General features: G+C 34.9%; 1 protein-coding gene across 3 annotated transcripts; it reads left to right on the top strand.

Annotated features, from left to right (window-relative positions):
- Positions 1-1,072: 1,072 nt before the first annotated feature.
- On the top strand, positions 1,073-16,412 carry LOC123321268 (glycogenin-2). Of its 3 annotated transcripts, none has more exons than XM_044908718.1 (9): positions 1,073-1,592; positions 5,783-5,915; positions 8,380-8,554; positions 8,884-9,046; positions 9,723-9,849; positions 9,908-10,088; positions 12,557-13,270; positions 13,468-13,651; positions 13,871-14,074. In XM_044908718.1, exons 1-9 carry the CDS (start codon positions 1,583-1,585, stop codon positions 13,987-13,989), a joined length of 1,806 nt encoding a protein of 601 aa, XP_044764653.1. In that variant the 5' UTR covers positions 1,073-1,582; the 3' UTR covers positions 13,990-14,074. The 3 variants fall into 3 exon arrangements, with proteins under 3 accessions (XP_044764653.1, XP_044764651.1, XP_044764652.1); XM_044908716.1 differs by lacking the exon at positions 13,871-14,074 and adding an exon at positions 14,947-16,412 and having other exon boundaries at positions 1,079-1,592; XM_044908717.1 differs by lacking the exons at positions 12,557-13,270; positions 13,871-14,074 and adding an exon at positions 14,947-16,412 and having other exon boundaries at positions 1,090-1,592.
- The last annotated feature ends 1,519 nt before the right edge of the window (positions 16,413-17,931 follow it).

Below are 17,931 nucleotides of genomic sequence, written 5' to 3'. Positions count from 1 at the left end.
GTTATAAATTCAAATAATAAATATATAATTTTATTTCGGATTCTCATTTCCTGTAGATGTAGCTTTCATCCCAAGTGAATTTAAGTACTGAAATATCAAAAGCCTTGAGGGCAATTGAGATATGATTATCAAGTCTTCCTTGTGGATTATTAATTTACATTCTATAATGCTATTTGAAGACCGAATTCATTACAAATATCCAGGTTATTAGGAAAAATAGACAGTATTAAAGAATTTCATATGTCAAAAATTCGGCAGCAATATTTTTATATTTAAAGAGATTGAAGAAAAGCCGAAAATGGAAAAATCTGAATTCATATTCACTACCACAGTTAACAGAAACCTTTGAGTATATTATTTCCCTTTGATGTGCAAAAAGCAGAAACTAGGAGCCACTATAGCTGACTCACAATATAGAGGAATGAAAATTGTTTTGTGGAGAGAGATTATTTTACTCTACAATATTCAATAAAGAAAGTACATACTGTAAAGGATTTCCATTTGAACGCATGCCTGTTTTCATTGCTCGTTATTCGATTTTTTTGTACACTCTCTTAATCTTTCAATGGATGCGATAATATTGGATGAATAATTCAATTATCCATGAAATACAAATGCCTAAAAGTGGCTAAGTATAGATGAATGTATCAGTTTTTGGAAAACTCAAAGCAATCAGGCGGACTACACAGATTTTTCAAGGAAATAAAGGAGACCGAAACTATCACGATAAAAAACATTTTCGCTTTCAAGTCCTGCTCGAAAGCAAAATTGAATAATTGTCTGGATGCCGTTTAAAAAAAATTTCAAATTCATTCTCAGACATTAAAAGCTATCTTCTATTTTCGCTTTCGTTCATATAAATCCGTATTATGAATAGGACGATTTTATAGTAGCAATTGTAAATTTTACGGTTCGGTTTTAGAAATTTTAAAATGAAATGAGGTGCGATGAATGCGCTGCTTATTTAGACCAAGGCTGTACATTGTGCTTGGTCGTCTACACATTGAATAATGTCAGTCAATTATCGTTATCAGGCAAGGTTGAATTCGAGAATATTTCAGTTTAATCTGATGTGCAGCCAATTACTTCTTGAGGAACATCCCGTGTGGTATTTTGGTTTCTAAAAGCGAGCCACATCTTACTTTCTTCGCTATCTACGTTGTTTTTTAAATCTGTCGTCCTTATCTTGCCGGTCTGCACCCAATTATGATGTTATCTTCTAGTGAATGAAAACAATTCGACACTTGTGTAGTTGTGCCATTCATTTACTGAACAGTAATAAGCTGCTCATTTTTGTTGATATTTTAAGTTCCTATTACTATTACCTCTATTTCTATCGCAAAAAAATGAAGTGAAGATTGTGCGCTTCTATTTTTAGTTTATTATATTTAGACTTGTTTCTTATTACGCGACTTGATGCGGTAGTTTTGTTTTCATTTCATTCCAACAACGAAACATAGCCAAAGACCGAAGTAGTGTTGTGGCTGGAACAGACAGTCTATTCAAATCGTGTTATGCTTCGCAAGTCTGAATAGTTATTTACTGTTGATAAAATATACAGTTTTGTTTCAACTCAATCAAGATGGTTAAAGGTAAGGGGATAAATTAATATCCTGATATTTACTGCTTTCACCGGTTTTTAACATTGACCTTTTCACCTTGACACCATTTTTCATCGGGGATGTGATGAAAACTTCTTAGAAATTTGTTTCGCAGCATCTATATAGTGTACTAAAAACATATCTGCAGATATTTAGCGAATAATGGGTAATGCAAATCTTTTTTGGGTTTTATATTCCTCAGATTATAATAGTTTTCATGTGAATTTAAAGAATTTGAAGCCTATTTCTCTCTTCTCTGGATGAATATAAATACAAAAGTCATGTACACAAGATATTTTTTCATTTCAAAATCTTGATTACTCTTTTTGCAATTATTAGGTATATATCAAGTAAATGTTCTAATTAATTTAAATTTAGAGCACTCCAATATTGGTACTTTTATCTCATTATGATTACATCAGTATATGATAGTAAACATTTTCTTAAATTTCATTTTCGATCATTTTTTGGTCGTCATGCAGATTATTGTAAGTCTAAACCAATTTGGAAAAATTGGTTGAAACAAAAAGAAATATATTCATTATTTATTTTTATGTGAATTTTGTCCTCAAGAATTCGATGTAGTTTTTCATTAAATCCAAGTGAATTAAACAATAAGTAAATTAAAAAAAACTCATTATGTGACAATTTTTTTCACACAATATTCTACTATATTCTCTCAGATTATTAATCTGCATCAATTCGGGAAAATTTATGGATAAAATAATTATCCTCTATGTTAATTATTTTGGTTTTCAAGAATTCAAATTGCTAAAGTTTATCATCATACTTTTTACAAAAGTAAAACAATTTAGAATTTCCATATTATCTTGATGAAACATGAAGAAAAATTCGATTGGCACGAGAAAACAATATTGTTAACCACGAATGAAAAACAACTCCCTACGCAAATAAATTAAATATTGATTAAAGAAATAACAGAGCTACGTTCAAGTCGGTTTTTCGAGCAATAGAGGTGACATTACCTTTCCCTCTGGATAATATATAGAGGGCCATTATTTATAACAAGGCACACAATTTTTTTAATGAGGATCTCATCTTCCAACCCCAGCGTAGAAAACTGCACCGTTTCAAATTATGAAAAGGGCATGTGGGACGACATACAACACTTCAAAAGTGCTTCCATGGTCGTGCATTCAGATATTTTCCCGCATTGCAGGAAACAAAGAAATTATTTGAAAAAATTATTGACCAATAAACCTATATACTTCAATGGAATCATTTCCCCAATTCCTATCACAGATATTACAGGAGTAGATTCCTATATCGAGACCACCTCCAACTATAATCTTTCATCGCAAAGAATTGAATACCTAATTGTTTTCCTTTTTGGTGGCAACATCAACGATGCCAAAAATGATCGAAGAAAAGTTGAAATTTTGGTTGAATTACATTTTGGAAATGCACTTCGACAGTTTTATAATACAATTCTTAGAAATAATCGGAATGAAATTGGTTTATTCAGTATTTTCCTCAGATAATTTTGTTATTTATTCGAATCTTCTTGTAAAACAAGTACACAATCATCCTGATGAGATTGGAAAAACCCGTCCACATCCCTTATTCAAAACTCGAGCAAAACTATATTTCATATAACTAATGGTTGATAGACGTGGTTGTGACTGACAACATAAATATAGGTATTATTTATTTTTGCAGTATTTGCAATTATGATAAATTTATTGAAAATCCAGCACAAAATTCCCAGCAAACACTGAAATACAGTGACTGTACAAAAACTGTACTTCGTTGCTTCAATTGACTGCAGTGACGGTAATGCAATAACTGCACCAAAAAGGACCGTATATGTCCCGGTGGACTGTGCAGTTACTGTACAGTACAAACTGCATTCGACATACAGCGGAATACAGCCACAGCTGCACTTCAAAAACAGCGGTGGTATTGCAATCACTGTACAGCAAGCTGCATTTCAAATGCAGCAGTGACGTGCTAAAACTGTACAGCAAGCTGTACTTTAAATGCAGTATTCATTTTGCGAAAACTGCACTTTAAATTCAGTGGTCACACTGGTCACTGTGCTCAAACTGTACAGTAAGCTGCACTTTATATGTAGCAGTCACTGTGTAAAAACTATGTCGAAACAATATTCTATGTAGTGAATTTTCCTAGTTATAAACAGAAAATCTATTCTGCAAATCGGAAATTTTTAATTTCACTTGATGTTTCGGCGTTAAGTGCAGGGGAGCGTTCACGTTATGTGAGGAATGGCCTGCTCTTGGGGGTGATACTGGGTTAATAAGCCCCTAGAGTTACCTATGGCAATCGTCGAAGCAGCGTAGATCGTGCCTGCTATAAACGCCGGTTACGTAGAAGATATAGAGTAGTGCGTCGCCGGTGGCGCCATCGTTTGGCGTATGCTGCACCGCAATAGACGTGTATGCTACCCTGTGATCGCAACCGTCAAGAGCAGTGATGCCATCATTTGGCTAATTCTGGTACCATAAAGTAAGTCAAGATGGGTCTGTTCTGTGTCTGGTACCACCACGCGCCACGGTGAGATGAAGTATTCTTCTACCAGGGGTATAATCCATATTTTGGTAATGTAAGGAGTCTTCAATTATCGAATTAAATCTGTTTATGAAATGTCTCTTTAACCTTCATAATCGAATTTTGAACTTCTTGAAGAAGGTATATGTTTAAGTTTTAGGAATTCCTATGAATTATTATTCCAGATTCTATTATTAACTCTATATCAAATAATCCATTTGTGAAATGAAGAATTGCAAATACAGAAACTGTGCAGTCACTGTATATCAAAAACTGCGTTTTGAAAATGCAGAATTATCAATACAGAAACTCTGCAGTTACTGTACATCAAAAACTGCGTTTTGAAAATGCAGAATTATCAATACAGAAACTGTGCAGTCGCTGTACATCAAAAACTGCGTTTTGAAAATGAAGAATTATCAATACTGAAACTGTGCAGTTACTGTACATCAAAAACTGCGTTTTGACAATGCAGAATTATCAATACAGAAACTGTGCAGTTACTGTACATCAAAAACTGCGTTTTGAAAATGCAGAATTATCAATACAGAAACTATGCAGTCACTGTACATCAAAAACTGCGTTTTGAAAATGCAGAATTATCAATACTGAAACTGTGCAGTTACTGTACATCAAAAACTGCGTTTTGAAAATGCAGAATTATCAATACAGAAACTATGCAGTCACTGTACATCAAAAACTGCGTTTTGAAAATGCAGAATTATCAATACAGAAACTATGCAGTCACTGTACATCAAAAACTGCATTTTGAAAATGCAGAATTATCAATACAGAAACTGTGCAGTTACTGTACATCAAAAACCGCATTTTGAAAATTCAGAATTATCAATACAGAAACTGTGCAGTTTCAATACAGCAATCTCTGTGCTGCATTCTGGTGGCACTTGTAGTGCAGTATTTGTACAGTTGCTGTATATTGTGTTTGTTGGGTTCACAAAACCACTGTTCATATATTTAGGGAACGAAAAAGTCTACAATCTCATATTCAGCAGTATACTGCCCCACAAAATTTGAGGTTCAGAGTTCAGACGTAGGTAACCAATTTTTCAAATATGAGAAATCTAAATGTTTATCTATTTATCTAACTCATACCGTTGCCCATTTGTTTATAAGTTTCAGGTGAAAATTTACTATTATTTTTTGTATTTCGAAATCAGGTGACTCAAAAAATTTTAAAATTAAAGTTCAGTACATAGTATGGCTTCCTCGAACATCAACCACAACCTGACAAAGCCTTTGCATACTTTCAATCAGATTGTTGAAGAAGCTTTGATCAATTTCTCCTTAGATTTGAGGTATAAGCCGTCTGAGCTCTTGAACTGTATGTGGAAGTGGTTGATGAGAATCCAAAGCTCTTCCTATCTGATTATCTGAACCTTAGCGTGTTCAATGGGATTGAGGTCTGGCGACCAAGGGGGCAGGGACAAATGCGGAAAACCATTAATTTCCAGAGCTTCATCGACTATTCTCGTACTATATGGGCTGGTATTGATTGGTTTTTTATACCTTTTCAGAGTTATTTGCGAAAAAATTCTTTAAAAAATGCCATTAGGATAAGAAAAAAATTTGACTCTGCAATAAAAAGTTTTGAAGTTGAGCAAAACCTAATGAGACCAATGTTTTCTCCTCAGGAGCTTGGGTAACCTTAGCGACCAATGACTCCTACTCATTGGGAGCTCTAGTCCTTGCACATTCTCTAAAGCAAGTAGGTACCCAGAAGGAGCTTGCCATCCTTATAACCCCAGGAGTTACAAATTCTATGAGGTAGGTAAAATGTTCAAGTTGTATCATAACTATAAAAATAACCCTTCAGTTGGCACCAATTCATGAGAAAGTTCGCAATTTTCGTCCAGTGGGTGTAATGGTAGCCTTGGAACAATACACAACATGAATTTGCGATTCAAAACGAATAAAATTCATCTGAAATTTATATTTATCTGGGTAATCTGTTTTTCGCAGTCTAAATTCGCGAAGCTTCAACGTGATATTTTGGGACATTCAGATCGGAATGTTTAGGAGGAATTATTGAAATACATTAAACGTTACTCACAAAATAAGACAAGATTTTACTATCGTATACAAAGTATAACAAAAGGGTCTCATATTCCCAACTTCATCTCCATAGCTTCCAAAGACACAGAGCTCCAGTTTATGGCTTGGGAAATGTGCGTCGGGTAACACATCATTTCAAAAGTCTGAATATTCTCGTGTTATTGCTTAGAAATAATAAAAAAGTCTATACTTAGAAGCTTTTGATCTATAATTTCATTTCAGTAATTTCCGAAAATCTGCTCTTAATGATTTTCCCTTTTGGCAATACATGAAATCTGGGCACATTTAATATAACGAAAAATGTTTTTTTCCCTGTCGCCATTCTTGGTGTTGCACAAAGAAATCTTCAACTTGGCCTTTACAGGAAAGAGTAACAATTTTATTCGGAATTCCGAAACCTTCCTATTCTTTCTGGTGTTCGATATTTCAAAGGCTTTGTATTGGATTGGAATAATTCTTAAGTACCCCTCTTTCAGTTCGTATGAAATGATTTCTGTTGTTTCTTGAAAGATTTGTGGAGACGAAATAAGCAATGGAAGGCTCAATCTCACAATTTGCCATAATGTATAGTTGTAGGGAATTACATGAAATCTATACAGAGTGAGTCTTCGACTTGGACATATATTTCAAGAGTAGGTTCTTGAAGTCGAAAGAATCTCCTTTACTTTCGGCCTAGATAAAAAGGAATAGGCAGTTTAAATTTTCTTAATGAGCTATATGTCACTCCTGGAAAAACAAAATCCCCTCAGAATAAACAGCTGAATCTATATATGACACTACAGATCTGTGGACTTTTCAAACAGAGTTTGAATTTTTCGAACTATAAAAATATTTTTGAATATCGAATTACTTGAAAGACGCTCATTATATGAGAAAATATGAAGAATAATTTTATTTTCCGAAAAATCCCATCATTCATCAGTGAGTACCTAAGTTAAACTTACTTTCAAGAGTTGGCTTCTTTGAATTTCTGGTATTTTTATGGTAAATACCTAATGGCCATAATGAAAAAAAGGAAGATGTGGGTGGAATTTTGTGTTCGGAGAAGATACATCACATCAATGAAAAATGTATTCCGAAAATCATTCTATTCGATAATATCGTTTGTGAGATATAACTGAAAATTACATTTTTTGTATGGATTTTCAACAGCCTGTATCTTTTCAACCGACCCGAATTGGAAAAAAAAATACCCTATGTAGAAAAAAAGAGGTACTGTCTATAATGCTCTAAATCTCTAGAGTAAAACGACCTAGAAGAATATTTCGAATATTTTTATACAATATTTTGGTAGTCGTTTGCAAGTTCATTAACATATTGAAAATTTCATTGAAATATCTTTCCCATTCAATTTTATTTGTTTGTTCACGAAATATTCTCGGCTAAGGATGAATCACCTCTGCATTGCTGCGTTAAAAAAGTTTTAAAAATTGATTGTAGTTATGGTGCAAAAGGGATGAGAAATTTATGCAATGCATTCATGTCGCAGTTATCTAGCGAGTATTTTCATAAAAGAGACGTGGTTATTGCGTAGAATAGCTACATGCAGCACCGTGTACCTCAGTACCTAGATATTTCTATCTCTCTTCCAATTCTTTTGAATTTTTGGAGGAGATGGCCGACTTTTACATGCAGTGCAGAAGAAATTGGGCCTGACAGTGTCCCGTCAGCAGCTCAGCTCGTTGCAGCTCTAGGAGCTCTATATAGGGTCTATAGATCTTTCTGCTTATGCAAGTCCAGGAGTGTTTTTCTTAGGGTTCATCTCCTTTTGATGGACCACTTCACCAAGCCAACGAAATAGTTCAGATCCAGCAGATGCTGCATCCTTTCACAAGTTCATAAGCTATTCAGTTTCCTTCAATGCTACACAATGCCCCTGCACACATAGGAAAGCCTCTTATATTGTCTTTAGCCAGTTGCTAATGGTATGATGCCATTTCCATGTTACCTGAGAACCTTCTCTGTGTGAATCTAGGGCTCAGGTCATTGTTCCATAATTTTTTAGCTCCATGGTAAACAGAAAGGAGTTAATTGAACAGCAAAGGGATGTGCACGATGTGAAGACCTAGTGCTTCATCGGAAGAATCTGCCAGCAGGTGGCATAATTTCCACTATCAGACAATATAATATCCGGAATATTTTTTCTCTGATCGTCATTCTAAATGCCTTTTTTTAGGTCGAGGCTTTCCGAAGTATTCAATTCAGTGAAAGAAGTGAACATATTAGATTCTAAAGATAAGGCAAACTTGAAATTGCTCCAGCGTCCAGAATTGGGCATAACATTCACCAAATTGCACTGCTGGCAACTCACAGAGTACGAAAAATGCGTATTTTTGGACGCAGACACATTGGTATGTATGCATTTCGACCACAAGGACGAAACTAATTCTCAAAATTTTTTTATCGACAAATTTAGTCGGACTTTTGCATTATTTTGAGTATCAAAAAGCTGGAGAATGTACAAATTTCTAAATTTTGAATAATTCGAAACCATTTCTTGAGGAGCTGTATTTTCATTGGAAGGCAAGTTTAGGGAAATATTTCAACTGGCATAACTTCATTTTTTCATTCGCTCTTTTTCTTGAGTTTTTCTTTCCATCTTTATTTCACCTTGTAGAAAATTCGTTTGAGTTCCATTCTTTCTTATTTGAAATAAATCTTTCATCAATTTTTTTTCCAGGTTTTACAAAATTGTGATGAGTTATTTGAGAGAGAAGAGCTATCTGCCGCTCCAGATGTGGGCTGGCCTGACTGTTTCAATTCTGGAGTGTTTGTTTATAGGCCTTCCGAAGAAACATACAACAGTTTAGTTCAGTTTGCATTAGATAAAGGATCTTTTGATGGTAAGGAAATGAAAAGGTTTTAAAATAAGTAAACGATAAGGTAAACCAAGAAATTTGACATTTCTCACGAAAATATATTATTTCCATAAGGTGTCACACCCCAATGTTTTCTGATTTCCTATTTCAACATAACCTTCTGGTTAAGCTTTGTTTAATCGTCGGAAATATTTCTGCTGATGAAATTCAAAAATGGCTCCTAAGCAATGGGTTTTTTCACGGAAATATGGAGACCATGGAGGGTATAGCTCCCTACCCTCCAGCCCTTCTTTTAACCTCGCTCAGGGCCTTGAATTACTTTCGATATTTGTTGGCCTTTGAAATGGGTGGGTTGTTCTCAGTTATACGGTTTCCATAGTTAAATAGGGGTAGGCTTGTGTACTATATGACTACCTGAATAAAGAACTAAAGGAGGAGAAGTGGCAGATTTGCCTTTGGACCACTAGACCCAGGCCTAGGGGCGGCCTAGTATTGTTAGGGGCAGCCAATCGTGACGAAAAGTCCCCTGATGATAAAAAGAGATAACTTGAAGCCTACCTATACAGAGGGTTTGAAAATTATTTGACTTAATTCAACATTCTGCATAGCCAAGGGCCTAGGGCTGACAAGACTGCAAATCCGCCACTGCTCTTCAGAGTACAGAAACGGTTATTGTAATTTTTATCTCATTTTCTTTAAGGTGGAGATCAAGGACTTCTCAATTTGTATTTTTCCGATTGGGCACAGAAAGATATAAGCAAACATTTGCCCTTTATTTATAACGTTTGTTCGACAGCTTTCTACTCATATTTGCCGGCATTCAAACAGTGAGTTAATTTGGTCTCGATTTTCTTTTCAGACGTATATTGAATTGTGAGATTTCAGATTTGGAAAAGATATCAAAATAATACATTTCATCGGCAACGCAAAGCCTTGGTTGCAATATTTCGATACGGAATCGAAAACAGTCCGACCCAGTCGTGATTTGGGACATTTAGAACCCATTCTACAAATGTGGTGGAACATATTTTGTAGCATGATTCATCCTAATTTAAGTACAGACATGGTGAGTATTTTCAGCTATATACTGATTCGATTTGGGTGTTATCTAGGATTTTAACATTGGGAATGGATATTTTTGTACTGCCGCCATTATGTATAGAGTTGAGATAAGGTATAGAAAAGTATAATATGTATACACATTCTTCGTCACATTTTCATTTATTTCTGACTCATGTATTCACACATACATGGGTCTCAAAGTTTTAAAAATGTTATCAATGGTTATATATTATATCAATATTAATAGAAATTCACAACATTTTGAAAAAAATCTTATCTCAACCCTGCATATCGCAAAGTGTATTCCTTAAAAATACATTTACCATTTACGTTTTTCAAAAATGTAGGACACCCTGCATATAGTAGCATACATATTGCGCTTTATTTCGAGATATTACAATAATAATATTTTCACAACTCTGAAGGTAAGTTCATTGTGCCCTAAAAATTCTTTTTTTATTCTGGGGGACTATCACGTGAGTAGAATGAGTAGAATGAATGTTTCGTGTTTTTCTTTGAATTTGGAAGACATTTCTTACGATTTATAAAAATTTTAGTATTCCTTGAGCACATTTTTTTATGAACTATATATTTTGCTTATATGTGGTATATTCAACGCATGTATATATTTTCTTTTGAGCTATCATCTATGTTTGTAAAGGCCGAATCGAGAATAATACTTTGAAGTGATAATTTGAAGAAAGATGAAAATTAAGCCAAACCTGCTTTTTAACAAAAACCTACTGTGCATTATTGTCTATGAGTATGAAAGATTTTCATTTCATTTAAAAATCGTACAAGATAAGCCAGTTGGGTTGGGAGAAATTATTCAGTGTGGATAAATTTCATATTTCCTATAAAGATAAAGTGCAGAAAGAAGAAAAATCTTACGATAGGTCAATAGAACAAATTTATTGAGTATAGTGAATTTTACTGGACATAAAACCCGCCCCTGTATACATTCGGCTACGGTTATAAGTACTGACCACAGATTACAGAGTACTGACGCTCGAACAAACAAACCCCTATTATTCAAAATGAAAGCGTTTGTGGTCAGGGCAGGAGAAAGACTTGATAAGGCCCTACATGCCATTTGAGATAGGTAACACTTTTTTTCAAAGATTATAGAATTAGTAACTCTATAATCTTTGCTTTTTTCCTTTACCATGTTTTCCGAATCGGCATGATTTGAAAGCTACAGGCTGTTGAAAACAAACAGATGCATCGAATGAAATGGATTTCGGAATATAGATTTTCATTCATTTGATTAATCTTTTTCGAACACAAGATATCACCCGCGTCTTCCTGTTTTCTCATTATTACCATTAGTTACCATAAAAATACCCAAAAATTCAAAGAACCCAACTCTTGAAACTAAATCGGACGCCATCTAATGAATATTTGAAGGTTTTGTAAAATGAAAGTATTCCTCATATTTTCTCATATAATGCACCGTTTTCGAGTAATCCGATGTTATTCGAAAATAAAAAATATCTGTGATATTTGGAAAATTGGGTACTTTGGCTGAATGCAACTCTGTGTAAAAGATCCACAGATGTGTAGTGTCATAGATTTAGCTTGTTATTCTGAAGGGAATTTCGTTTCTCCAGGGGTACCATCTGACTCATAATGAAAACTTAAAATGGCTATGTACATAGGCGGAAATAGGGGAGGGGGGCAGGGGGGCCGTGCCCCCCCCCAGATGTCCATGGTGACCCCCCCCCCAGAAAAAAGAGAAATAGGAAAATAGCAGTAAAAAACAGCTATTCTGGAGCTTTTTCGTTGTTTTTAGCCATATTTCTAGAATTTCTGCACATCTACACCACCCAACATCTTCACCTCGGGGGCGGTCACCTCAGACCTCCCTAAGGGGTGCCTCCCTCCCACAAAAAATGTTTATTTTCGCCTATGGCTATGTCTTTTAATCAGGGCCAAATCGGAAAAAATGCTATAGGAGAAAAGTGTTTCTTTTGACCTCTCAAGAATCTACTGTTAAAATATCCACCCTGTAGGTATATGTCAGAGCCAAGCATGATTTTTGGTATTATTGAATAAGTATTGTTAAAGAAAATGTCTCACTCTGAAAATTTTGGTGACCCCCATTTAGTATAGGGATCCTAAGTCAATCAAGTCATAGCTACCTTAAGTGGCCTTTATGTATATAGGGTGATTGAAAACGAGAGGGGAATCCATAAGCTGGAAGCTGGATGGTTATGAGACGTGGTTATATGAAAGATTAAGCCTGAATTTTGTACTTTCTGGACTTCTACGGAAATATATTTTTTCTTATGAAGATGAGGCTTTTACAATCCTTACTCGGATCCACTTTCCTATATGCAACTGAATGCTTAAATGCCTTTGTATTGTGAGTTCTGCAAGCATGGCCTGTTTTAGCTTCTTTTTTATTTGAGGCACCTCTCTTTTTGCACATTACTGATTTGCATTTTTTTTTGCATGCTTGTGTTTATTCAGATTTCGAGCTATCCATCAGACCCCGTCTCAGCAAGACCACCTGACCATTCCCCCCAACAACCCTACATAGAATCTCCTGTTCCAATTGATTGCACAAACGAAACACCCAGTGTTTGGGATCCTTGGGAGGAATACGAAAGAAATCAATCGAATGTAATGATACATTCTTCGGAGCCTTTAGAATCTCATAATACAATTGCATTTAGCCCTGTTGCTAGTGATCATTCCTGCATCGATTGCTCAAATAACCCCGTTCACGATGAACCTTTTGTCGATCACAATGATCAACAATACATTGACAGTTCAAGTAACTTTGAACATTATCCTAATGACCAAAGCTGTATTGAAACATTTACCGAATCTAGTCTGAAAGAAGATAAAAGTGTTGAGAATTGTGTGTCCTCTTTTTTTGATACACATAAACGTATTTCACATTGTAACCATAAAACCGCCCAAGAATCTTCGACTACATCTCCAGTTCCTATTCTTCCTCAAGAAAATAGTGTGAGTGCAATTCCTACCCTTAGCGAGACTTCTAGTCACGAATGTATTCCTAGTCACATCAACGAATTTCTTCCTGAAGTCACTCCACATGAATCCATTCAAAAAGTTCCTGAGGAAATCCCTCCACCACAATCCTGTATTCCAAGTAAGTACGAGACTGAAGAAGAAAGAGACAATGTGCCTTGTGGGGTGGAAAACGAAGTACAAGAAGTAAGTAACAGCTCTAGGAAACAGAACTGCTCCTATATTTTTACACACGTAAAATTAAATCGATACCGTTGATCTCATATTTCACTTTTTGTTCTCCTTTTATCGCTTTCTTATTTTCATATCTTTTCACTCTCTGGCATGTATGAATACAAAAGGAATATCTTAAAGTATCTCGTCATTTTGATTTCTATTTTCAGTCTGGACTTGCTGGGGCTTTCGCAAGATTAACTCTTGGCCAACAAAGAACTCCAGAGCAAGAAGAACTGGAAAATTGTTTGAGGAGACAAAACTGGGAGCAAGGAAACATAGACTATCTTGGTAGAGATTCTTTCGACAATATTTGGAGTAAAATTTGTCAAACTCTCGCCAAAGGTCCACAAGGTGTGCCTAGTTGATGTTTTAAAGCTCCCGAGTTTTTTTTTTTTGATACCCATGTTTTTTGATAATTTACTGCCATTTTTCGTCCCAGATTTTTGCATGTTTTTCAGTTTTATTTTTGAATAAATATTTTGTTGCATCTTGCTTTTCTTCCCTTAACAAGTTCTTCTAACATCTGATGTGAAGCAATTTTTAATGTATTTTTTTAACACCTTGCTTTAGACTTAACAAGTGCCATGCCCCGAGTTGCTCTGGAAAAGAATCAGCAAGGGAAAGGAAAAGTCAGCAAATCAGTGTCTATTAAATCGGCTAAACCAGGGACTACTAACGCAATACAGTGAACGTCATATTATTTTATGTACAAATTACATTTTAAACAATTCAATCTTGATGTGTAATAATTACAATGCAATATTCTTGAAACTTTTCCATGGTTTCTTTAAAGTTCAATCCCAACTGCAGCCTAGCAATAACAGATTCTACTGAAAAAAGGGTTTATAACCTAATCAGAATCGGCAGCTAAAAACTGAATAGACTAACTAATAGAATTATCTTAAGTGGACATGATTTTGTTTTCGAAATGACATGAAGATTCACATTGAGCGTTTTTATAGGTTGAATTATTTTCTTATACAGGGCATTTACTAAAGATTGGCGAATATAGGGTGTATATATGGTTTTGCTTGTAGAAAGGATTATTATTTCATGAAGAAATATATATGGGGTTGAATTTATACTCTTTTTGATAGATTGGGTGATAAAATTGCAGCATATCTGCCGCATCTTTAGTAAACTCCCATCAGTATCAGTGCGTCACATTGAAAGGGGAACATGCAGAGGTCTTCATTTCTGGTAAACAGAATATAATTTTGGAAAACCATCATCATCATCATTTCACACACTAACCTCCACTCATAAAATTTGATGTGGGATACCTATATTAATAAGGTGTCCGAATTTAGAGGTGCAGTGCATATAATTGCACCCTAACCCAAAGGCGTTGAAAGTCTTTAGTTCATGGAAGTTATATATATTTTTTCGACCTCAAATTCTATATGTTCCATTATCAATGTAACAACCTATACTATATGCCTATTATAGAAATATATTCGGCATGTAAGCCTCGTATAGATATTTCGCTTGAAGTAACTCTTCATGTGTGCGGTAATTATTGCCGATTCTTAACTCTATAGAAGACCAGGAGGCATGTTAACCCTTTGGCGGCTTATCTAACTGAGGCAATGCGGTGAAATTTTTCGAATTTGTGCATTCACCTCCGAAATGGAAATATTTTACAGAAGATGAAGGCGGTGATGCTACTCAGATAAAAACTGACGATTTACTACTAGAATCTCCACAGCAAGAAGTCCCCAAAGAAGATGTACCTCTTTCGTGCCAGGAAGCCCCTCAACCCACCGAGTCATCTACTGATATCACAGCACAGAAAATAGCTTCTACAGATCTCTCTCCTTCGTGTCCACCGACAAATGAATCTTCCGACAATTCTGTTGAAAAACCCCCTTCTACCCCAGCACAGGTTACCACTCCTGTGAATGTGCCATCTAGTACAGAAGAAATTTCCGCTTCTCCTACTGAGCAAGTCCCATCTGAGAAAGAACCTAGGAAAGATACATCATCGAAGACTGAGGAACAGGCCCTATCTCCAAATGTACCTGCTGCAAAAGAAACTTCAACTGTAGAAGAGGTCCCCTCTGGAGATAAGAGTTCTACAGAAGAACCTCCTAAACCTGAATCTGAGACAAAGGTTTCTGTTGAAGAAACATCAAAGTCAAGCATTGTTGCACAGATACCTGCAGAGGAAATATCTAAGGTTTCAACTGTTCCTAGTGAGAGTACTCCACCTTCTACTGAAGAAATCTCTGCGCCACTTAGATCACCGAATTTACCTGAAGCAACTACTCCCATGTCCGTTACTCTCGCTTCCAAAGATGTCCCCTTAACACCTGAACAAAGAGGACAAGAAGAATGTGTATCCTGTCCCATAGCATCAGCTCCAGTCCCAACCAAACCTGAAGTTCCTAAACAAGATATTACGACAGAAAATATTTTGCCTGAACCCCAAATTATATCTTCTCCACCAACACAAGAAGCTCAGCAACAAACAAAGCAAGTAGATTCCAAACAGGAAGTTACTCCGGAAGCAACTTCATGCAAGAGAACTCCTCCAACAACTCCTTCAACTGAGGCTCCTCTTTGTACTCCAGTTCAAATTCCACCCCCAGAAACACCAGCTAAAGAAGAAAATATTATTGATCCTGCGGCTCAAGCCCTACCCTCACCCCCAGAGCAACCAGTCCAAAAAGTAACACCTGTGGTAGAAGCATCTCAGAGTATTCCTTTGACTGAAAAGATTTTGGAGAAAACTCCTTCACTAACTGAGGCTTCAGCCCCTACAGAATGTTCTAAACCCAAAGAGACTCCAGCACATATTGAACAGACCCCAGCTGAAGGAAAAACTTGCAGCCTTGAAAAAGCTCCTGCTTCCACAGCACAAGCTTCAGCTCCATTAGTTCCTCCAGAAAAACCATCAGCACCCTCAGAGCCGACTTCAACTATTTCACTTGCTTCTGATGAACCTCCACCACCAATAGCTCCTCCCCCAAGAAAAAGCGGTGGTAAAAAAAACCAGAGTAAACCTAAAAAGTAATATGTTTTTATAGGTTGGATTTGCATACTAATTCTGCTTTAATACTTTTGTTATGGAATTTACTTTGTAGTTCTGAATAAACAATCTTATGCTGTAGTTCCTCTTTTCAGACAATCCGTTTCCCTATTGAATTTCTCAATATTCGAAAACGATATTTCGATCGAATGAAACATTCATTTTGGTGAAAGAATTTATTACCTACTTCTGAATGTTGCTTCATACAAAATTAATTGTAGGATTAAGTAAATATTAAGTAGTTGGATTCAGATTCAATTTCAGTATGAAATCTTCTTAATGAAATTTCCGTAGTTCTGGGAGGTTCAATAAAAGAACACCAGCAAATATTAAAATGTGTAAGTCTATAATTTGACATACACATAAATGCTGTAAATTTTGGATTGGAATGATACTACCTATAATCTGATAAAAAAGCTGATATTTATAAAGAATTGTAAAATATATTTGAACAAAATATATAAAACTGTAAAATAACACCAAAACATATTGAGCTGACATTCAAATATACATCTCTATCAAAATATTACAATTATCGAAATAATGACAAAAATTTTTCATCAAATTTCTTATTTGCCGTCAAAAATGAGGTATCATTCTATCTATTTACAATTTACATAATTAAAATTTTACAACAAAATGACAATATATCGTCTCGAAATATATGCATCATTACTTACAAAATAAATTAAATAAATTTATGATTGAAACATTTCAACGAAGAATTTTTGAAAAAAAAATTATATTGGATGTACATACAATAATACAGTTCAATTCATCATGCATGACTTTCATGAATTCGCAGAGATCAAAATTAAGTTGGGAGAATCCAGTGGCATATATAGAAATAAAATTTGAGTGTCATAAGAAAATTTTAAAAAATTCGGTAAAGAAAAAGTCAAATAACATTAAATAAATTAAATAAATAATAAAGAGTGGAAAATAGTGTAAAATTTTACAATACAGTATACATATTACAATATAGGGTTGGTACCCTTTATATATACCACTGGGGAGAATCGAATGTGTTTTAGTTATCCATTTTTTATTGAGTTCAACTAAGTGATATTTATTGACCAAAAACTATCAAAGCATTGTTAACTTTCCCTCCAAAAATGGAGAAATTGGATATTCATAATTTTAAAGCAACAAGCCTAGTTGAACCTAGACTCATCATGATTGTGACAATATTCAATACTTGATTAAATCAGTTTCTTCATACACAGACATCTAATATCTTGTTCAATACTCAAGTTCTATTATTAATAAGCTATGATGTCAGTATGAGAAGAATAAATTAAATTTGTACAATGTCTTTCAGAAGAGACTACTAGTTAAGATTATATCTCTAAGAAAATGTTCAAAATCTGAAAATATAAAAGCCTTTTTTTGCATAGTGGATGTATAATATGGAAAAATTATTTCCACAACAAAATAGAGAGTTATCGAAACTTCCCTTGAAAGAGTTTTTGTTTTTTATTGGCCTCATCATCGATAACTGCAATAACAATATGAAGAACCAGAAGTTCTGAGTATTATCTAAATCATTTGGGATTTAGACAATTGCTATTGTTTCTCCATTAATTAAACAGAAGAAAAC

Source organism: Coccinella septempunctata, chromosome X, assembly GCF_907165205.1.
Source record: "Coccinella septempunctata chromosome X, icCocSept1.1, whole genome shotgun sequence".
Taxonomy (NCBI): domain Eukaryota; kingdom Metazoa; phylum Arthropoda; class Insecta; order Coleoptera; family Coccinellidae; genus Coccinella; species Coccinella septempunctata.
This window is presented reverse-complemented; position numbering and strand designations above follow the sequence as displayed.

Coding starts and splice junctions, on each gene's coding strand:
- LOC123321268 (XM_044908716.1), top strand. Junction 10,089..12,556: donor CTAATTTAAGTACAGACATG/GTGAGTATTTTC, acceptor GTGTTTATTCAG/ATTTCGAGCTATCCATCAGA. Junction 13,652..14,946: donor TCTCGCCAAAGGTCCACAAG/GTGTGCCTAGTT, acceptor AATATTTTACAG/AAGATGAAGGCGGTGATGCT.